Source organism: Malus sylvestris, chromosome 15 (genome assembly GCF_916048215.2).
Source record: "Malus sylvestris chromosome 15, drMalSylv7.2, whole genome shotgun sequence".
NCBI classification, from domain to species: domain Eukaryota; kingdom Viridiplantae; phylum Streptophyta; class Magnoliopsida; order Rosales; family Rosaceae; genus Malus; species Malus sylvestris.
This window is the reverse complement of record NC_062274.1, coordinates 31806894-31830390: the sequence shown is the minus strand read 5'-3', so window position 1 is coordinate 31830390 and position 23497 is coordinate 31806894. Positions and strand designations below refer to the sequence as shown.

The 23497-nt window shown below is 38.2% G+C and overlaps 2 protein-coding genes across 8 annotated transcripts; one reads left to right on the top strand and one right to left on the bottom strand.

Annotated features, from left to right (window-relative positions):
* Positions 1–753: 753 nt before the first annotated feature.
* On the top strand, positions 754–5413 carry LOC126603888 (probable glucan 1,3-beta-glucosidase A). Of its 7 annotated transcripts, XM_050270894.1 has the most exons (12): positions 1146–1161; positions 1253–1310; positions 1430–1555; positions 1701–1816; positions 1997–2116; positions 2430–2615; positions 3343–3501; positions 3664–3833; positions 3922–4074; positions 4240–4592; positions 4774–4953; positions 5076–5413. In XM_050270894.1, exons 2-12 carry the CDS (start codon positions 1277–1279, stop codon positions 5159–5161), a joined length of 1683 nt encoding a protein of 560 aa, XP_050126851.1. In that variant the 5' UTR covers positions 1146–1161; positions 1253–1276; the 3' UTR covers positions 5162–5413. The 7 variants fall into 7 exon arrangements, with proteins under 7 accessions (XP_050126854.1, XP_050126850.1, XP_050126849.1 ...); XM_050270897.1 differs by lacking the exons at positions 1146–1161; positions 1253–1310 and adding an exon at positions 754–895; XM_050270893.1 differs by lacking the exon at positions 1253–1310 and having other exon boundaries at positions 1011–1161; positions 4774–4948.
* Positions 5271–10028, bottom strand: LOC126603887 (uncharacterized). The gene is made up of 8 exons (XM_050270891.1): positions 9581–10028; positions 9354–9470; positions 8574–8800; positions 8271–8482; positions 8046–8148; positions 7552–7922; positions 6910–7402; positions 5271–6621 (listed from the first exon to the last, which is right to left on the bottom strand). The coding sequence occupies exons 1-8, from the start codon at positions 9735–9737 to the stop codon at positions 5473–5475; spliced, it is 2829 nt and encodes a 942-aa protein (XP_050126848.1). The 5' UTR covers positions 9738–10028; the 3' UTR covers positions 5271–5472.
* Positions 10029–23497: the final 13469 nt, after the last annotated feature.

Genomic DNA, 23497 nt, shown 5'->3' with positions numbered 1-23497 from the left:
CATTCTTTATCATTCTCTTCCTCTCTTCTTCTATTTCAAAAACAAAAATAAAAAATTTTCTCACACATTTTGTGTGTGCCTATATGCTAGTATTTTACTATTTTATAAGAAAAATTAATAAAAAAATGCTTGAAAACTTTGAGTTTTAACAATAAAGATAAAATAAAGGGTAAAGTGAATAGTACTAGGATTGATTTTTTAGTGTAAAAATATGGTTTTTCGTTAAAGTTAACCGTACTGGGAGCTTTTCGTTAAAGTTTCTTATTTTATAATAATTTTGTTAGTAATTAAACTTTAAAATTATTAAAATAATTTTTTTCTTAACGAGTCAAAACGGATTACTCACATCACATGTTACCTGCGTGTATATCCATTAAGAAAACTCATCCACCAAACTCCCCGAAAGTTTTTTCAGAATACAAAGTCCGACAAACCTCACGCCAATTTGCAAAACAATCTCAAAATTCCCAAGAAACTGAAATCAATTCATAAATCCTTCTATTCAATCCATCTTCTCATTTTATTTAAAGGAAAAATAATGAAAAAAATTTGAAAACTTTGAGTTTTAACGATCAAGACAAAATAAAAGGTAAAGTGAATAATACAATGATTGATTTTTTAGTATAAAAATATAATTTTTCGTTAAAATGAACAGTACTGTAAGCTTTTCGTTAAAGTTTTCTTTATTGAACATTTTTTTTTTTTTTTTCTTGTGACTGATGAGCCGTTTGATTGGGAGCTTGGATTATTTATTTATTTATTTTGCTGCAACAACAACTGGGTTCCCCAATCCCACATCAACAGGGACTGGTTGCCTTCTCCTCGATCGGGCTGTTTGTTCAATCATTTCTGCAAATCAACAACTGGGTTTTCCAGTCCGACCTCACCCGGGACTGTAAGTATTAACAACTGGATTTTCTTGACGGTGACAAATCTAACATTTATTTTTAACAAAATCTATCGTTTGACAGAAATAGAAAAAGACATTTAATATAAAATTAAATTGTAATTAAATGAAATGAGACATGACAAGCAATAACAAAAATGCTACATTTCTTTTCCTAAATCCAGCCAATTACAAAGAACCGAACCCCCATCACGATTCACATTTCCGAAACAAAATCTCCAAGCAAAACCACCCTTTTCATGTGGACTCTTTAGGTACCCTTTTGAGACGTTTCCACTCTTTGACATTATTCTTTTCTTTCTGAATTATCCTGACGGCTTTTGCTTTGTCTGGACTATGAACTAGGTTAATTAATTCAATATAAGGGGCATGCAATCTAGTGATATTTGTACTTGCCTACAAGGTTGAGTTTGGTATATTATTTGGGTGATAAGGAAGCAAGTACTAAGATTCTCCATGGTGGTTTTGGGGGGTTTGAATATAAACCATCATGCCTTGATAGTGGTTCACCTTTCGTTGCAGATGGGTTGTATATTTTGGCTTTCTGGATGCTTTTGAGGCCAGCATTCTTGATGGAACTTGTTCTTACCAAATGGGTATGCGCATTTCTACTGTGCTGTTGGCTCTTCGTTTCTGGAGTGTACTCAGGTGAATTCCAATGCCATTAATTTCTTGAATTATTTGGTTGGCTAGTTTTGATAAAGGCACAATCTTGAAAAAATATTTTTAAAATGTGATTATCTAATTCTGTTTTTCTTTTGTAATTGTTACGTGTTCTGTTTATTGGTCCAAGTGGAGGGATTGCGTGGGGACTCTAAAGTGAGAGGGGTGAACTTGGGAGGGTGGTTGGTTGTGGAAGGTTGGATTAAGCCTTCACTTTTTGATGACATTCCCAATGAAGACATGCTGGTGAGTTTCTTTTTTCCAGAGCTTTTGCTTAATTATATTTTTATTTTTGGGTTTTTCTTGTTGCTATTCGAGCGATACATTACACTAAATTAATCTAAACTACGGGGAGAGGGTTTGAACTTGAGTGCAACTTGGGGTTTTCGTATCGATGCAGTTGACCCATTTGTGGATAACATGTAGGATGGAACACAGGTACAGCTAAAGTCAGTCACCTTGGAGAAGTACGTCTCTGCTGAAAATGGTGGAGGGATGAATGTCTCAGTTGATAGAGATATTGCATCTTCATGGGAAACCTTTAGGGTACACTCTATTCAAATAGTTCATGCCTGTAATCTGTTGGTTGTTAGCTTATATGTGGGAAATCTCAAGTATTTTCTAACTAAACGTATTGGTTAAGCCCCTTATGCTCACTCCCTCAACATACGGTCGGTTCCTAAGCCCTTATCCACTGTAATGGAGGGACAGACTAAAATCATTACTATTGTTTAGATTATAATTTCTCTAAGGAGGGGGAAGTAATTATATATATATATATATTATAAGAATGCGTTTGTTGAGAAATTGGACTCAATAAAATCGCGGTCCTTATTACTATTTTTCTGTTCTGCTTCAGTTATGGAGAGTTTCTGAGTCAGAATTTCAGTTTCGCACCTTGCAAGGACAGTTTCTAACATGTGATGGAGAAGGTTGCTTTTTTTCTGCAACTGCAGAACCACCTCCAACACTAGGAACCTTTTACATTGAAAGAAATAACAATGGTAGAGTTCACATCAGAACAATAAATGGCACATATTTGCAGGTTTGTTTTCTTGAGATATTTGCCTTTATGCTGTGTAAAGAATGAAAATAACCCAGCTCTTTATGTTTAGAGTGAATAATTGTGTGTTCGTATGCTCTTCGTCCTACTACCATTCATCTAAGAGCGTGTTTAAACATCCTTGACTCCTTCCCTTTGGTGGATTAGATGTCAACCTTAAACTTTTCATCATGAAATATGTTTCCATTGGGAAATCATTCATATTTTGGGATTGTTTATATTCTGATTGAACATTTTGTGAAAGTTGAGATGTCACCGAATGGAGGATGTTTTGCTGAATTTTCAATAAAACCTAAGGCTTGAATCAAGGTAGACTCTTATGCTCCATTTATTTGAAGAAATGAGTCGAAGTAGAAAAAAAATCTTCTGAAGGTGACCTGGTTCCAAGGAATATTGAAGTGTTTGGTTTTGCACGAAAATTCCATGAATTTAGTGAAAGCCTCAAAGTTAAGCAATTATAGCTCATGTCAGTCTTTAAAATCTATGAAGATTTGAAGTGTTTTCCACAATCTGACACCCAAGGGAATGCAATAATTAGGAAAGTTGGATAACTTCTATACTTCGACCTATTGGTATCGCCAATTAGAATGGGCTCTTCCGATGTTGATTTTGCTGAAGAGTTATGAACGTTGAATCTATGTTTATTTGCATGTCCGCTGCCTCCTCATAGACTGTCTAAGAATCCAAATTAAAACATTGTTTCCTCTAGGCTACACTGCAAACTCAGCTAACGGCAGACTATCCGGGGAAGCCAGGATGGGAAGATAATGCAGCCACATTTGAGATTACAATTGTTGCTAACACCTTGCATGGAGATTACCAGCTTACAAATGGATATGGATACAGTAAGGCCAAAGATATTCTTAAGGTAACTCTTCGCTACTCTCCATTGGCTGTTGCAATGGATGTTTTACACACGTATTTTATTTTATTCGATACTCAACGTTATAGTTTTCAGATTAGAACAACTAATTACTGTAGCTTTCTTGTCTGTTTGTTTATTTGATCTTTGGATCTTTTTAAAATGTAGAGGCATAGAAACAGTTTCATCACTGTAGGAGATTTCAGTTTTCTGTATAGACATGGAATAAATACTGTGCGGATTCCTGTTGGCTGGTGGATTGCTTATGATCCTGATCCTCCTGCACCATTTATCGGTGGAACTTTGGAAGCTCTAGATAATGCATTCTCGTGGGCACAGTAGGTCTTTCTTTCACCTAATTCTCTTCAGATAAAAGTTAAAACTCCACATTTGGTTCTGGCGTCATACATTAGAACTGTGCTGCAGAGCCTATAATATTAAGTGCATAATTGATCTTCACGCGGCTCCTGGATCCCAGAACGGGATGGAACATAGTGCTAGTAGAGATGGTTCGACAGACTGGCCTAATCCTGATTACATTTCACAGACACTGCACGTTATAGATTTCCTAGCTTCCAGGTATGTCCTTAATGTATTTTTGAATTGCTACGTTGTAGATCCAGCTATAGATTTTACACACTTGCATATGCCATCTTACCTTTTTGGCACCTGTGGTGTATCTGCTACATGAAATTGAGGGCAGGGATGCGAAACGCTGATTTTTTTTTTTTTTTTCGTTTGCAGGTATGCAAGGCATCCTGCTTTGCTGGGAATCGAGCTTTTAAATGAACCATCTGCAGCCGCAGTTCCATTGGATACTTTAGTTTCGTATTACAAACAAGGCTATCAAATTGTTCGGAAATACTCATCAGCCGCTTACGTAATAGTTTGCCAAAGAATTGGCAATGCGGACCCATTGGAACTTTATCAGGCTAACATAGACTCACATCATCTAGTGGTGGATTTGCATTATTACAATCTTTTTGATAATTTCTTTGTTAATATGAGTGCTGTGGACAATATGCAATTTATATACAAGAGCAGGGAAGCTCAATTACAGGCCCTCAACAGTGCAAACGGTCCACTTGTTCTTATCGGTAAGGCAAGACCTCCTTTCTCCTTTCTCCCTTCTCCTGAAAAACGATTTTTTACTTCAAGGTCTTGTTCTGTCATGAAATCGGAGCCAAATTTTCTCATTTTCTTGTACAAAAATTCGGCTTCTGTAGGTTTCAAGTGGTTGAGTTATATTAATTGGTAAAAGATTGGATTTGTTTGCAGGAGAGTGGGTGAATGAATGGAACGTGACAAATGGCTCTCAGACAGATTATCAAGACTTTGGGAGGGTTCAGTTAGAGGTTTATAATTTGGCTTCCTTCGGATGGGCATACTGGACACTGAAAAACGACAGACCACACTGGGATTTTGAATGGAACATCAAGAACAATTGTCTCCAGTTGGGTAATTTTCTTGGACTCATGTAATCATTGCTATAACAACTGATAGGTAAGTAAGTCGTACTCAATTTGGTCTCTGATTACATCAACCATGTCAGTAACAGAATGTTATTAATATTTATGCAGGGAATTCGCCCAAAAACTGGAATGTTAACGGTCTAGTGTTGCTTGGATCAGCATATGTATCATTCTATCTGCATAATATATTGTGAAATATCATACCTGAGATGCATCATGGCTCAGCAACCGGAGAGGATATCTGTTTGCAGGTTTTTATTCTTCTTTCTTGCTCAACAACGATGGCATTTATATCGTTCCATATTGTTTTGCAAATTTGCTGAGTCGAATAACAAAATTGTGGAAAAAAGAGTATCTACAGAAAATGTCAATGAATTTGTAACAGCTTTGAGGCTATATGTATTACATCCTTTGCAAAAATATATAGGAAATTTTTTTTGTCCTAATTCCTCTTTTCTCACACTATTATGCAACGAATGAATGTCAGCTGAACTCATTCTATTAGTTAAAGCCAGCTTTTGTAAACCATAATATATAGTCTCTTGACCACCTGGCCGACGAAAATATATCCTACAAAAAGCACCACCAAAAATCCAAAGTATGATAGCGGAAGCTCAACGAATCCCATCACATCCCCAATTGGTGTGAAAGGAATAGCAATTCCGATGGCGGAAATCAGAACCGTGGAACAAAGCACAGGCCATGAGGCAATCTCCTGAATGAATGGAATTTTCTCTGTCCGGATCAAGTGGATGATCAGAGTCTGCATCAGAAGCCCTTCGATGAACCAAGCAGAATGGAAGAACACAATGTCATCCAGACTGTCAGCCTTATAATAGAACCAAAGGAACATAAGTGTGCTTACGTCAAAGAGAGTACACACAGGACCATTCCACAGAATGAACATCGGTAAGCCTTTCTTCGACCATTTTTGTGGGACATTTACATAATCTTCTTCCATTTTGTCCCATGGAATTGCGATCTGCCCAACACTATACAAGAAGTTCTGCGTAAGAAGCTGTCGTGGAGTCAATGGTTCATACTTGAGACACAAGGTTGCTATGAGAATTGAGAGAACGCTTCCTAGATTGGCAATTACTGACATTTTTATGTACTTCATTGTGTTCCCAAAAGTAAGTCGACCGTGCTCAACTCCAGCGGTGAGGACATTGAGGTCCTTCTCCAGTAATATAATGTCAGCAAAGTCTTTTGCAACTGATACTCCTGAATCAACTGATATACCAACATTGGCTGCATCCAGTGCAAGCGAGTCATTGACTCCATCTCCTAAGAAGCCAACAGTGTGGTTTCCAACTGTCTGCAGGGACTGCACAACTCGGAGTTTCTGTGTTGGGGTGAGTCGAGCTAGTACAGTTGCTCTTTTAACCGTCTCATGAAAGGAATCTTGGTCGAGTAACTCAAGCTCTGGCCCTGTAACTACATGGGTGGTTCTGATACCAACTTCTTTGCATACTCTAATTGATAGGGCGAGCGAGTCACCTGTCAAGACCTTTGCTTTCACTCCCTTCTCAGCCAACCGCCACAGAGCTTGCTTTGCTGAGTCCTTGGGTGGGTCAAAGAATGTTATGAGGCCGAGGAAAACCATGTCTGATTCAAAAGTTTCATCATCATCTCTGCATTGATAATTCGTTTCCTGCATTGTGACAAAAATTGTCAGGTTAGTAAACATTGTAAATGTACAATTGAGCACAACTTATTTTCTTTTTGGTGTAACATTTTCACATTTCTGTTCTAGTTCATTAATCCGTAGTTGCTTGTTTATTATTTTCCAGGCAAATGTATATCATACAATATATGAAAGAAGTAGTTCCAAATTCAGTATAAAAAACTATGAAACGTACCAAAATTTTGAAAGAAATAAATAGATGCAATTGAATACAAAAAAGTGCAGAAATTGAGCAAGAAAGAATTCTAGACGCACTGTTCCCAGCCTCTTTATTGCCACCCCAATAACTCTGAGTCCCTCATAGCTAATTTCTTCTGTCAGATTTAAAATCCTCTGATAGTGTTCTGTAGAGAAAGTTATATTCGTTTCCCCGTCAACATCCTCTATAAAAGAACAAACTTTCATCACTTCTTCCAGAGCTCCTTTTGTCACCACAATTCTGTCGGAAATGTGGTGGCTTCTGTCTTCTGCCTCTCTCTCCATGATAATAGCTACTCTTCTTCTTATGAAATCAAAAGGAATCTCATCTATTTTCTTCCATTTCGAAGGCTGGAACTTGTATCCATTGGTATATACATGTGCCAAAATTGCATCGTCAAGGGGATACTTCTGGTCGGTCTTGAAATAGGAGTTGAGGAAAGCAAACTGTAAAACCTTTTCCTTCTGTAACCCCCAGCTGTCCAGATGATTAACCATTATTGCACGGTTCATGGTGAGCGTACCGGTCTTGTCAATGCATAAGATATCCCTGCAACAAACCGAACACAGAAAATGACTACTAAACTACGAAAGTTCAAGTGAAACACTTCGATGATAAGAAATTACAGTTACATTGCCTGCTGCAATTCTAAGATATACGTTCACATGCACGCACACACCCATTTGATTGATACTTACATAGATCCCATGTCCCGTATCGCAGTTAAGCTTTTGATTATGCATCTGTCTTTGGCCATAGCAAGTGCTCCTTTCGCGAGACTTGTGTTAACAATGAGAGGAAGCATTTGAGGAGTGAGTGCACTTGCCACTGAGACTCCGAAAAGGATGCTCTCAGTCAGATCATGAGATGTAGTGTAGTCAGTTACAACTATGATGGTGACTACTACAAGCATAACAGCAACCAGAACGTAAGATATTTTGCGGACACCATCCTCAAATTCATTTGGTGGTTTCTTCTTTCCTATGTTTGAAAACATGGTGCTCATGTACGTCTTGGATCCGGTGGACACCACTAGACCAGCTCCACCGCCCGATACTACATTTGTTCCCTGAATTATTTACACAAGGAAATACGTCAATTTGCGAGGTTCAACTTCAACCTTGATGTTACATATACGCTACCAAAATTTCGAGCATAGTTAGAGCAAAATGACAGCTACTACTGTACCCACCATGAAGCAAATATTCCGTAAATCTAGCAATGGAGTGCTCGAATCTTCTCTGATATCAGCTGTTTTCTCAGTTGTCCAGGACTCTCCTGTTAATGAGGACTGACTGTTCAAGAAGCATATTTGAGTGATCATTTAACCTAAAAGTTGTCTGTACTGATGGGAAGAATGACATAAAACAATTCACAAATCTCATTTTTACGACAGCAAGCATTAGAGGCGCTATACCTTACAACAAGGTGTTTCGTAGACAGAAGCCTCACATCACCAGGAAAGAGGTCTCCAGGTTCGAAAATGACAATGTCGCCAGGAACGACATCTCTTTGATCAATTTGTACAACTAATTCGGTCTGAACAACTCTACCTGCACATCTTTGAACTTTGACCGGGCACCTTACGAATTCTGAGAGTTTCATGGCCGCTTTTGAACTGCCATATTCCTGAAAGGAGCATGGAAAACTAGTCTTAGTCATATGCTTGATATAGAAAGCTATGGCGCATATTTGATCGAAGGAATTAGGCAAGGATTACCTGATAGAATCGAAGGGAGACACTTATGAAGACCAAAACAAGCATGATACATCCATTCGGGCTATCACTGGTTATGTACGAGATTACAGACAAGACGATCAATATGATATTAAAAGGATGAAAGAAAGCATTCCACAAAATACGCCACCAGCTCAGAAAAGAATAATCCACAGGAACATTCGGGCCATTTTCCTTCAATCTCCGCTCAGCTTCAGTAAAGCTCAATCCTGAAGAGAAGCAAAAGTCCGTAGCTGGTATAAGATTTCGAGGAGCAATATGTTGTTTCAAGAATCATCCTGAGAGAATTTGAAACCGGACACACTTTGGGGTGAACACCCATCCGAACAAGTAGGGTCGATAGTTTAAGCATTTAGGCCAAATTTGCTCCCATTTCGAGTCAAGAGACAGATAAATAGACTCATCCCGTTGCACTGATCGGGGGAGTAATGTTCGACTTATAAAATTTACATTAGCCTTATTCTTATGGATTGGTCAAATACTGCAAAATGCACCGAGTACGTAAATCCTCGAATTCATCAGAGAAATTTCCTATATCTTGGCATTTTATCGATCATTTTAAATGCTACCAACTTCCTCATATTTTCTTTCAGATCGCAAATAAAATAACCATGTAAATTTATAAATTACATAACGTCTTCAATCATTTTCTTGTACACACACTTGCATCTATAAGAAAAACAAATCATAGATTTCCCATTTCCTTGTAACTTTGATTACTAAAGAACATAGAAGATAAGGTGCGTAATTAAGGACACTTACCCCTTTCAGTGGATCGAACATACTCGAAAACCAAATCCTTGTCGGACTGCGCCAAGGCGTATAACCAAGAGTAGAGCTTCTCCTCTGCCTCAGTCCTTGATCCCCCATCAATTTTTCCTGCACATTCCACACAAACAACAAAATCCCACATCAGAAACAGCCCAAGTACCAAATCATGAATTCATTTCCAAATTAAAACATTAAAGAAGCAAGCAATTCCAACCCACCTCCAGACATAAGCCTGCGAAGTAGTCGAAAGAGCTTGTTGGGGACACCATCTTTCGGCGTTTCAGAGTTGTTTACGAGGTTTTCGCGAATCGGGTTGTAGTAAGGAAGGTTGTGATTATTTGAACTGAAAATGCTAGGGGTTTTGAACCATCTCATATTATCAGATTAAGCAGCGGCTTTTGGGAATGCCAAAGAGACATCAAATGTACGACTGGCGACGACAAGTGTGGAGAAGAAGTTTGCATTTTTATTGGAAAGTATATGTTTGAAGATTGGATCTTTGAAGAGAAGGTAGAGAAGATAAACAATTAAAATTTGGGCCTTTTTGTTTAACTATTTTGGTGGAATTTGAGCTGAAATTTGAGGTGCTTTTGCTTCTTGTGTGGGATTCTTTTGGAGTTTCTCTCTCTAGGACCATAAGGCTGAGGACTCTCCCTCTCAAACTTCAGCTACCAGACTTCCAGATGACGGTTAGGTTGGTTATATAAGTTTGATGAGGAGTTGCTGACTCTCTCAATTCTCAAAGTCGTCGCAGTAGGATTAATATAAAATTTAAAAGTGAATAATACAAAGTCGTCGCTAGGGTTACGGAGATCTAAGTCTAAGCTGCATGCAATGACTTGTAATAACGTGGTATCAACTCGCTATCTACGAGGGTTATATTTAAGATATACAACTTACAAGTAATAAGGAATATTATTAAATTGTAGTACTACTATCGTCTTTTAACCCATACTGACATCATCAATTTAAATATTTGCATGAGACGTGCGATGACGTTTTCTTGATTTCGATAATAATTGGCTTTGCAACTGAGCAATTTAGTGGTAATTTTGTCAACTTATACATAGCAAATTTTAGGTTCTTACTCTTTTTAGATGGCAAGTTTGATACCAAAATTACTATAGCCATCTCATTGTGTGACTTATTCAAATTGGAGTGCTAATAACAATTTTCAAATAAAAATAAAAATAATTGTTGGAACCAAATTCGCACCTCTGTGAGTAGTGGTTGAGCACAAATTCGAGCAACTTGCAACACAGTGAAAGAACTGTGAGCAAGCCCAAGGCCGGGGTAGGGGGCGGGGCGTGTCGACCAAAGGCTCTTTGATGGTCAAGTTAGTGAATGATTTTAGACTTAAGCAATAGGCAAGAGAAATCAAGTGTTTAGATTGTGTTACCCTAGATGAACCCTAGATAAGTGTATTTATATCGTGGGGAGATAAACCATTTTAGGATATAATCCTCATTCTAAGTCAGGAGAATCATAGAGGATATCTAAGAGTAGATATTGCATCATTTTAGGAGTTGTGATTACTTGTGGCGCACGTCAATTCCTAGATTGGGAACTTCAAGATTTATAGGATCTGAGTGTGTCCATATCCGTATCAGATCGCATCTCTTACAGAACAAAAATGGTCATCCAACAAAGTCACTAGGACTCCGTCTAGTGCCCTGGAGTAGAGTAATTGTGGCATTGCTACTTCTTCTGATACAGGTCCACTCGGAGTTGGTAAGTCCATGACCGGACTTTTAAGGTAACTGTATTCAGATCAGACTTACTCCTACTTTGAAAAATCATGGTCCCATAATTGCCCTTAACTATCCATCTAAGAGGCAACCTGTTCCCTTTGAGGATGGATCATGCCTACCAATTCTTTTGCTCAATTTGATGTTCTTGCTAGTCCCAAACCTCCCATTGTTAGGGTTCAAAAAAGAGAGAAGAGGAACTCTTTCTCGCGGGTCGCAACCATCTCTTTAATAGGTGTTGAGTCTAGTAGGAAGACACTGATGATGTGACTGGTGATTTCCCCATACCTTCTAATCACATTCGTCCTTGTACCATAATCTATCCCTGTTATCTTGATTTGGGGCTGAGATTTCCTTTGTTGTAGTTGCGGAAAGAGATACTAGTGCATTTCTAAACCGGCATTTGTAACCTCACTCTAACGTCTATCTGCATCATCTCATGCTTTGATCGCCTAAATAAGTAGTATCATACTAAACTAGGTTTGTCTGAATTTCATGTCTTTTACACATTTCGAAAGAGCGCCGAGACTTGTTATTATTTTGAATCTCAATCTACACTTTGGTGGCTAGTTTACATTACCAACCTGCCTGGTCAGAACAAAGACTGGTATAGGGACATTCTTTTGGTAGAGGGGAACTGGTAGGGTAATAATATTTGGACCAAAAATTCTCTGTAAGCCTAGAAGCAAGGTTGATTACAAAATTGATGAACAGAATCTCAACTGGTGTCATTCTGAGTTTATCGGTAGGGATTTTGACATCATTCTTACTCTGCATTGGAGTTGGAAATGAGGGCACATAAAGGATGATATCATTGACATTTGCTCTAACCATCATATTCTTAACTTAGCATGGGTTGCAACTAAGAATGCTTTGAAGCCACCAAAACGTACTAAAGGTGTATTTGGGCGGAGAAGAAAAAGAAAAGAAAGGAATCAGAAGGGGTGGCTCCGAAAGTGATTTTTGCTAAGGCATCTAAAAAGAAAATTAGGCTAGTAAGCGGCTCCAGATGTGGCTAGGTTATAGCATAATGACTGTTGATCTCATCTCTTCGGCCAATGATAATTCACAGTAAACTCTTGTAGTTCTTGGCGGAGAAAAAGGTAAGTCCATTATTGAGGAGGTGCCAACGTCAGGGCAAAAGTCTTTGAAGAGGCAACTGCAACCTTCTGTGTCTCCACATTTCGACTCAGTGGCTATCCCTTCCAGTAATAAAGTTTTGGCATAAGATTTGATTGATTAGACGCTAGAAGGGCCATCCACTCTCTCTGACGCTAATGGAGAAGTATCTGATGAAGCGTCTTGCTTTGTGTTACGACTCTTGTTGGGTTGGTACCACTTCCCTTAGACGTAAATGGTTTTCAAGATGTGGGGCATGGTCGGGCTCTGATTTGTTCTCCTATTTCCCTTGCCAATTTTAGGGGGATGATGTATGTGGAAAACCTTCAAGAGAAGTGTTACCAAAGCAGATATGCGGTTAGCCTTCCTAACTTTCTTATTTCCCATGTTGGTCATTGCTTATTTGTCTTTTTTTTTTTCTTATACTTACCCCTATGCATCTATCTTCAAGCAAATGCTTAGACCGAAACCCTGATCCGTGCCCGAGCAGACGAAATTTAAGCTTGAGGCTACTTACAAGAGTAAGTTGGGTGACATGATTAAATATGAGCAAGACTCACAGGAAAAAGACACCAGGCTTAAGGCCTTTTTGAATGTGGAGTAAACTTGGAATACTGAGAGGGAGGCTTTGAAGGCGTGCTTAGACGAGGCAGAAAGGTTGTTGGCGTCAGAGTAGAGTTTATGGGATGCCGATAAATCTATTCTCCAGTCAGACTTAGATGCTGCTTATGAGGAGGTGAGTCGAGTTGAGAAGATCCAAGCAAAATCCTTTCAGTAGAATAAAGGTGATATTGCGGAGCTACGATGAAAGTATTAAGAGGACATCATGAAGGAGTATAATTAGGGCTATCTTGATGACTACATTGGTCAAGACCACCGTGATCAGTGGGATACTGCTCGTTTGCTGGAGGAATACAAGGAGCTGACTCGATGGTGCCTTCTTCGCTCGCAGTTGATGCGTCAATGCTCGCCTTGTCGGAATAGAGTGAGTCTTCTTCTGAATCTGACAAGCCACAGAAGGAGAGAGATATCGTTATCACATAAGTCTTTTCTGTTAGTTCTTCTCCGACTAATTCTGAGGGTGCAACGAATGCTGATAGCCTGGAATAATCACCTTGTGTGTTTTATTGGGCCAGAATAAAGGCATGTCCTATTCCTAATAGAACTTTTTTGCCCCAGTCCAGGCTTTCAATCTTTTGGCTTTATATGAGAGCCTTTTTCTTAGTATACATATTTTATTGTTATACCTGTCGTTTGGGTTTTATTCTGCTAGGCGTGTCTTTGGCCTGGTCAAATCTCCAAAGTAAGCTAACTTTGGGATGGTGGGATACAAAACAGAGTACGAGTAATCTTGTTGGCTCAGAACATAGTCTAACAACTCCCCTTGATGATGTTGATTTGGAAGGACATCATGTCACAAGTTTAGTGTCTGCAGAGGTACCCACTGCAATATATGGAATTTCACCTACTTCGGTTCTTTGTATTTGAACCCATGAAGAACCTATTGCCTTATCCTTGTCTTTTTACTAGACTGAAGATGATGGTATTTTGAAATTAAGAATGTCCTCCTGTTTATCTATCCCTTTTGCCCCCTTATTAAGGGTTATTCGAATGTTGCATTGCAATGTGACTTTTAGGAGTATATTTTCTTTAACTCATGTTGCGTGTCCATCTCCAATGAATCTTAAACAAAGTTCTTTAGAGACTTGGTCGCCTTCATATGGGTCGGAAAGACTTTTTGAATTCTTTTTGTTAAACCTTATGCATTGGGCCTGAGCTTTTCTAATCGGACTACCTTGGTTGGCTCGACCAAGGTATTTCCGTGTATTGGAGCTCCGTTGAAATAAAATTCTTCTTGGAGATTGCCTAGTCTAGATGCGCCGTTCGAACTTACTATGACACACCCTGATCCAGAATGTCCACTAGGACTCCGAATCGAGCTATGCTGGTCGACAACTGGAAGGTGACGAAGCCATAAAGTGTAGTGATGTGGAAAATGTGAATAAATTTAAACCTAAAAGTGCCTAAATACAAGAGTGCTCTAGTGAGAGGGAATGAACCCATTTCACACGTGATGTCAGAGTATAAGTAAAGTACAGTAGAATGAATTGAGAATTATACCATTGGAGGTAGTCTCCAATACCATATTTGTCAAGAATCATTGTCGATACAAAATGTCAGCTGATAAACCTGGAGGGGTGAAAAACAAAGGTGAGTGGGCCTAAAAATAAAGTTTTGTAAAAATCTTTTCGAAAACATAATAACCCATTTCCGTAAAACAAGTATAATTTCCAAAATATACATACCACATATAGTAAGAAAGTACTTACCGTACCCTGCAATAACTCGAGAATTCAATACAGCATAATATTTCGTAAGTAAATGCATGACGTCTGTAATCAACATAATCTCGCATAAGCAAACATATCATATCAAGTGCTCATTGACACATGTTGACACACAAGTTCATGCAGAGATATTTTAACATGAACAAGACTGGGTGTAACTATAATATACAGTACTACAATCATGTGAAGACTGGCGCTATACGCAGCACATACGAGTCTTAATTGCCTATAGTCGGATAAGACTGGCACCTACATTGGATCCAAAGTGAGTGTATGGTGCGATGTGCACATACACGTGAAAGTCTGGCCCTGGCCCAGGCGAGTACTAACACTGGTGCATCAAATGATGAGTAGAAAACATAAATATAGTTATGCCACAATGATTCGATAATTCTAGTCAACATAATAGTATTCATGGCCGTGATTCTAATTGAGGCACCCTGTAGAATTTATAATGATATCCTAATTCTTATTGTTACGTCATTTCTTATAAATGTTAATTTAGCTATGGCATTCCTATAGAAAATTCGTTATTAGATGTATATATGGAAACTAAACATATATATATATATATATACACACACACATACACGTATATATCAAAGAAAAGACCCACTGACAAATCACGTTGTCGAGTTGAACCCGCCTCGTAGCCTCAAGAGTCATTGCGATGTGCTTCGCCTAGAAACAAAACCATTTACGTAAATATATAACGTACTAACGTATAAACAAGTTTTTCGTACAAAGTACGGCTAATAAATGAACTATTTTAAAACCATCGAATTTCAGAAAATGGAGGGCGGATTCGGGTTCGGCACGTCGAGAAACCTAAGGAAGGACCTCGGGTTCCTTCATGCGCCACTGCACACGCCACCACAAGGTGGCTGTACTGGCAGCCATGCGCCGCACGAGCCACCACCCTTACGCGTCCACGCGCATGCGAGTACTAATGCACTTGCCTTCCTCGGGAAGGCCTGTGTCTTTCCAAGTTTTTGGTTCGAATTCCAGAGCTCATATCGAGCTCGATTCTCCATTAAAATCAATGATACAAGAACTTAAATGAAGCTAGAAGTGTAGGGAATAGGTCTATACCCATTTGAGACCGTGTTAAGATCGGAGTTAGCTGGAAAAGTGGTCTGAAAGTGGCCAAACAGTCACGGGTTCTTGCTGGATATTTGGAGAATTTCATCCCAACTTTCAAAGCTAATTCTAGTTTGATACTTAACCAAACTTGATGATTCAAAAACCAATTTGAAGTTATAAATGTAGGGAACAAAACCATACCAAATTGTGGCTGAGTTAATGTCGGTGCCAGCCGAAAAAATGGCCTAAATATGGTCAAATCGTCACCGACCTTTGCTGGAAAAACTGTAAAATTTTCTTCTCCTAAGTTATTTCAACGTCAACCCTTCACTAAAAACGCTTGAAATGAGTCATACATCCATAATCTCGATGAGGGAAGTTAAATCTAGTGTTCTCGGACCTTACCTTAGTCGGAATTGATGAGAACTCGTCAGAGAAGATGATGAACAGTGGCAATGGCCACTGTGCAGTGCAAGCTCCACATCTAGGTTAATGTTCACAGTTTGGGCTTATCAGAAATAGGGGAGGACAAAGCATAGTCGTGGTTCGATGGTCTAACTCGCCGAAGTAGTCAAGTGGGGGTGGTCTTAGTGCTAATGTGCATGTTGAGTGCATAGAGAGTTTGAGAGGAGAGAGTTTTAGAGAGATAGAGGTTTGAGAGAGTTGGAAAGAAAAGAAGAGACTGAGACAGAGAGAGGATACACGTGGGTGAGGGGAGGGATGGTGTGGTATGGTCACTATCCATTTTTGCCACTGTGCTTCAGTGAAGATGAAAATGAGGGGAAGAGAGAGAGTTTCAGTGAGAAAGAGTGAAAGAGTTAAAAAAAAAAAATAGGAAATGTAACCGGGAAAGTGGGAAGGAATGACATGCAGACAAGGGGGATAGGAGACCTATGTGGGTGGGTCCCACCATGCAGAAAAATCCTATAAAAATTATTAAAATAATAAAGGGTATTTATCTGGAATTATAGATTTACCAAAATGCCCTTCGACTTTGTAAGTCCGTAAAATCTCCTTCGTAACTCCAAATTCGATTCTGCTTGCACCTACGCGTTCGTAGTGACAAGTATTACGAGGATACGCTAAAAGAATGTTTTATATATCTCATAGTATGCTGGTCAACAAAAGTCAACTCCCTCGTATCTAGGGGCATTTTTTGTCAATTCACTCATTCAAAATTAATAAAATTGTAGAATTTAGGAACGGGTTGTCACAATCTACCCACCTTAAAAAAAATTTCGTCTCCAAAATTTAAAATAATTTGTTATACAAAAATAGTGAAAAGACAACAAAAAAGTAATTATGTAAAGAAGATATCAAGTTAGAGCGGTTGCATAAAAGATAATGCCATTCCGTCGCGATCGGAGTGAAATGATTCCTCTTTCATGCCCCCAAACTCATACCTTCCTTCTCTTTAGTGCAATATTAGAATATAATACTATTTTTTTTATTTTATAAAAACAAAAAGTTGAAAGTATTTACATATGTATAATAACATCCCGTCAAAATACATAAATAGTAACATAAAGTTAAAATAATTGTACTGAAATTAAAATTGAACATAGAATATTTTTCACCTACGCACTTGTTGCATCATGTACTCCAAAGGTAAATGTAACATCTTTAGGTTACGCCCAAACAATAAATGTATCACTAAAAATGCTAACGTAAACGGACCTACTTGTCAACTTACTTAACGAATCCAATGAATAAGTTATCGATATTATGGTCTGCAGCCCGCAATACCTACAACTCACTGTTGTTAAGATAAGCAAGCAAATAATTCCCAAGGGTGCAATATTACCATCTTGGCCCTCATTGGGAAATACATATAAATCGTCTGACTAGCGCCTCGACCGCGCTCAAGTACTACCCTCTCGGGTGGTAACGTCAATAGCACACAAAATGCTACCTCAAAATCTTGATCATTCAAATACCTGATCGCAATACTCACATGTCAATCATGTATTGTGCTTAAAATCTCTATATAACATCTCGAATGGTGCCAAACCAAAATTGAAATAGTAATCGTAGTTACACGCAACCTTAACAGAGATAAGTGTCTATTACAATCATGCTAAAACTATAGAATGGATAAATGCAACATGTTCTCGAAGGTCCGGATAGTTCATTCGGACTAGCAGTTAATCTGAGGGTGAAATGTGGTAATAAATAATAACTTTGTACCCATGGCTTTCATGAAGACTCCCAAAAACTTGGAAGTGATACGTGCATCATGATGAGGTACAAGAGTGACATGCACACTAGGCATCCAAACATTATACTTCACATATGTCTCAGCAAGTAGATTCATTATGAAAATGTCTCTCGAATTTATAGTGAAAAACTGTGTTGAGAAGGCTATAAGAACAATCAAGAATTTGAGAGTCAAAACAAGTCCATCAATCTAGAATACAAAGTAACTAGATTAATGCATAACATCTCGCTACAACGGTAGCTTCTGAAATATTCAATCACCAACAGTAATGATTCGCTTAGCAGAGTATTTGTTGGGTGATTGAAGAATTAATGATCACAACTAGATTTCAATATCCGGGCAATTCTTTTAGACGATTTGTCTGTTTGAACAATAATACGAAGTGTAGTAGGGTAGACACGTACCCAAGGTTGACTAGAATGCCTTCCGTAGGATTTATAATGGTCTCCTAATTCTCATCGTTACGTCATTTCTTATAAATGTTAATTTAGTTATGGCAATCCTATAGAAAATTTGTTATTAGATGTATATATGGAAACTAAACATATACATATATACACGTATATATCAAAGAAAAGATCCACTAAAAAAATATGTAATCGAGTCGAACCCACCTCGTAGCATTGAGAGTCCTTGCGATGCGTTTCACCTAGAAATGAAACCATTTATGTAAATATATAACGTACTAACATATAAACGCGTTTTTCGTACAAAGTACGGCTAATAAAAGAACTATTTTAAAAAGATCAAATTTTAGAAAACAAAGGGCGGATTCGGGTTCGGCACATCGAGAAACCTAATGAGGGACCTTGGGTTCCTCCACGCGCTGCCATGTGCTGCACGCGTCACCACCCTCATGCGTCCACGCATATGCGAGTACCAATGCACTCGCCTTCCTCGAGAAGGCCTACGTCTTTCCAGGTTTTTGGTCTAACTTCCAGAGTTTATATCAAGCTCGATTGTTCACTAAAATCAATGATACAAGAAACTAAATGAAGCTAGAAGTGTAGGGAATAGGTCTAGACCCATTTGAGGCTATGTTAAGATTGGAGTTCGTTGAAAAAGTGGTTTGAAATTGGCCAAACGGTCACAGATTCTTGTTGGAAATCTGGAGAATTTCATCCCAACTTTCAAAGCTAATTTCTAGTTCGATACTTAACCAAACTTGATGATTCAAAAGCCATTTTGAAGTTAGAAATTTAGGGAACAAAGCCATAGCAAAGTGAGGTCAAGTGAATGTCGGTGTTGGCCGAAAAAATGGCCTAAAGATGGTTAAATAGTCACGGACCTTTGTTGAAAAAACTGTAAAATTTTCTTCTCCCAAGTTATTTCAACGTCAACCCTTCACCAAAATGCCTGAAATGAGTCATACATCCATAATCTCGATGAGGGAAGTTAAATCTAGTGTTCTAGGACCTTACCTTAGTCGGAATCGACGAGAACTCGTCGGAGAAGATGATGAACAATGGCAATGGTCACTGTGTAGTGCAAGCTCCATGTTTGGGTTGATATACATGGTCTGGGCTTATCAGAAATAGGGGAGGACAAAGCACAGTGGTGGTTTGATGGTTTAACTCGCCGGAGTAGTCAAATGGGGGTGGTCTCGGTGCTAATGTGCATGGTGAGTACATAGAGAGTTTTAGAGAGATAGAGGTCAGAGAGAGTCGGAAAGAAAAGAAGAGACTGAGACAAAGAGAGGATACATGGGAGTGAGGGGAGGGATGGTGTGGTATGATCACTGTCCATTTTTGCGGGGAAGAGAGAGAGAGTTTTAGTGAGAGAGAAAGAGGAGTCTGAAAAAAAAAATAAAAACATAATAAAATAAAATAAAATAGGAAAGGTAACCGAGAAAGTAGGAAGGAATGACATGCGGGCAAGAGGGATAGGAGACCCACGTGGGTGGGTCCCACCATGCAGAAAAATCCTATAAAATTTATTAAAATAATAAAGGGTATTTATCTGGAATGATAGATTTACCAAAATGCCCTTCGACTTTGTAAGTCCGTAAAATCTCCTTCATAACTCCAAATTTAATTCTGCTTATGCCTACGCGTTCGTAATGACGAGCACTACGAGGATACACTAAAAGAATATTTGATACGTCTCACAATATGCTTGTCAACAAAAGTCAACACTCTCGTATCTAGGGGCATTTTTGTCAATTCACTCTTTAAAATTAATAAAATTGTAGAATTTAGGGACAAGTTGTCACATGCTAGCACACCGTGCCGCAAGACATACTTGGCGTAGTATGTTGGTTTGGGATGGAAGTAGTCATACTTGGGATCGGAGTTCAGAGTCATATTCGAATGATTTCTGGATCTCTCATTCGACTATTCCCTCGAATGGTGTAGAGTCTGAGTTTGAATGTTATAACCCATAACCTTGTTTGTTGTATAAACTTTTCGGAGGCTAGATGGTGCATTGGACTTCTGGGTCAAGGAGCCATATGTCCGTCCCCTTGGCTCGCCAATCGTTACTGCTCTTATTATGATTCGAGTCTCCCAAGTTGCTAAGCGTTCAAGATAGACTGGGCTAAATGAGGCTCCTCTGATAGTGTAACTTTGAACTTTATTAGACATGCATTTATGCAAAGTTTTCAAAGTTGAGGCTCTGTTTCGAAACAAGTTGGGTACTCCCACATTATAAAAAAGAACGAACACTCAAAGTTATAAACTTTCTTTTATTCATAGCCCAGGGTAAAGTTGGTTGACAGAGAGTGTGATTAAATCCGAAAAGAATTGTCTACATATCTCTGAGATGAATAATCAAATCACTGGTGTAGTTCTAAGGAAAAGATGATGTGATGTAAAAATTACATCAAGGATCAATTTTGATGATAAGCCTATGGTGGGACATGAGGAGATGAGTTCTCCATGGACTTGTCTTCTTGCAAATGGCAGCGCTGCGATTGGGTCTGGATTTGAATGATAGGAATAATAATAATAGTAATAATAGTAGTAATAATAGTAATAATAATAGTAATAATAGTAATAACAATAATAATAGTAATAATAATAATAGTAATAATAGTAGTAGTAATAATAATGAGAAGTGTTATTGGTGACACACACCGTCCCGAAGGAGGGCATGTTGGCCGTCACGTGAGAGTGACGTAACCATTTACACAGTTCGGAAGCTTTAAAGATACAATTACTAAGATGTAACACCCGAGGGTGAGTTCTCAGGTGACGGCCAGCATGCCCTCCTTCGGGACGGGGTGTGTCAATTGGTATTCCAAAAATCTCATTCTACACTCCTTACAAGTGTATTTTTCTTTCCAAATATAGAAAGTTTGGAGTGTAGAATGAGATTTTTGGAGTGCCAATAACAATTTCCATAATAATAATAATAATAATAATAATAATAATAATAATAATAAGAACAACAACAACAACAACAACAACAACAACAACAACAATAATAATAAGAATAATAAGAATAACAACAACAACAACAACAACAACAACAACAACAACAACAACAATAATAAGAATAATAAGAATAATAATAACAACAACAACAATAACAACAACAACAACAACAACAACAACAACAACAACAACAACGATAATAATAAGAATAATAAGAATAATAATAAGAATAACAACAACAACAACAACAACAACAACAACAATCATCATCATCATCTCAATTGCAGGCAGCACTGTTATCATTATGAGACATCGGTAGAAGGAAAATATATCTCCCGTGCTACTCCGAGTTGTCATAATTTAGTTGTCCATGTTGAACCTAGATCTTGGGATCTCCAATCAACTAGGTTGGATTTCCATTATGACTTCTCTAAGTACGGACTTTTAACCTATTCCCCTCAATGATACAACTTAATCTAGTCAAACCTTTAATTAATTGGATCTACTAGGTTGATGACTATCTCTTATGGTGCGCACTTCCATTTATAAAATTATATTTCATTCAAGAGTAGTTATTTTGCAACGTAATTCCTCCAAACATGCGTTTGGACTTGATAAGTACTTTGCTAACACTTGAGTAAACTCCCCCACATTTAAGGTATTTGCTAGAAGATCTCCAACTTTTCAATACCTTAAAACTTCAATTATAAGAGAGAATCATTATCTCTTTCTAGAAGCAAATTACTTTTACATTCTTTTCAAGTATATTCCGTTTCTCAAAAATAGCTAAGCCACCCCCACAATTCCCTCACAATGTGGTTTCTTTAAAATGCTATCAATAATTATTTTTCCATATTTGACACTGAATTTGGACTTGTCTAATTATTACATAGTGCATTCATCATATTTACTTCAAAGATGGTTCATGTTTTCATTTAAGTTCATGATTAGTATTACATTAAGTTCATGCTTAGTAACCTATCCATGGAAGGTTGAAGGTTGTAACCTATTCATGGAAGGTTGAAGGTTGTTCCATGCCTAGACTATTTAAAACCCCTACTAATGTATGGGAATAAATCATTAAGAAATTAAGAATTACTTTAAACTTGGTTTAGTGAAGAGTGTTTTTCTTCACTAAACTAAGTTCATGCTTAGTAACGAGTTGTTTATCTTTGAGTGTTCACTTGTGGTTGCTCTTTGATCTCCATTATCTGGTGTCAAATTGGTATCAAAGCTCTATTCGATCATGGTTGGGAGGTGTGGGCATTGTGGAAGTCGACAAGCTCGTCCGGACTCACCACATCGTGAACAAGTGCAGCAACTCCAGCGGCGTCTTGAGCACTACGAGCCTCTGGAACATGATGATCACCATCATGACACAAAGAATGATGGATCCAATGAGGAGAGGAATACTTTTAGTGGTGGCAATGATCGAGTCTCGGATGATGAGAATGATCGTAGATGGTGTCATCATTTTCAACAAATTTTGATATCAAAGTTGGCATCCCAGAATTTGAAGGCAAGATGCAGCCTACAGAATACATGGATTGGATCAATACCGTGGAAATAATATTTGATTACAAGGACGTGGCAGAATATCACAAAGTGAAACTGGTGGCTATCAAATTGAAGAAACATGCTTCAATTTGGTGAGGACATCTCAAGAAGTAGCAGGCTTGAAAAGGAAAAAGAAAAATTGTAACATAGGAAAAGATGAGGAGAGAATTGAAAGAAGAAATTTCTACCATAAACTTATCCACAAGATTCTTTTCTTAAGTTTCACAATTTCCAGCAAAAAGATTTGTTTGTGGAGAAGTATACAGCAGAATTTGACAAACTCCGAATGCTCTGCGACATTATAGAAACATAGTAGCAAACTATTGCTCGTTATTTCGGGGGACTTCGCTTGGAAATTAGCAATGTCGTGCAACTCCAGCCCAATTGGAGTTATAGCGATGTGGATAAATTGTCCTTAAAAGTTGATAAGCAGATTGTGGGATAGTACCACAAGATTTGGATTGAAAAAGTTCAATACCAATTAGGTGTTGGCATCCAATACCAAACTTGGTCCTGCTCAAAAAATAGATGCACCTGTAAAGACAACTCATAATCAAGAAGTTTCATTAAGTTTGAGCTATCCGAAGCAAGGTTGTTGCTTCTAATGTCAAGGGTATGGCCATTATGTGGTTGAGTGCCCAAATCGCAAGATAGTTTCACTTGTAGAACAAGATGGGGATGATTTCAA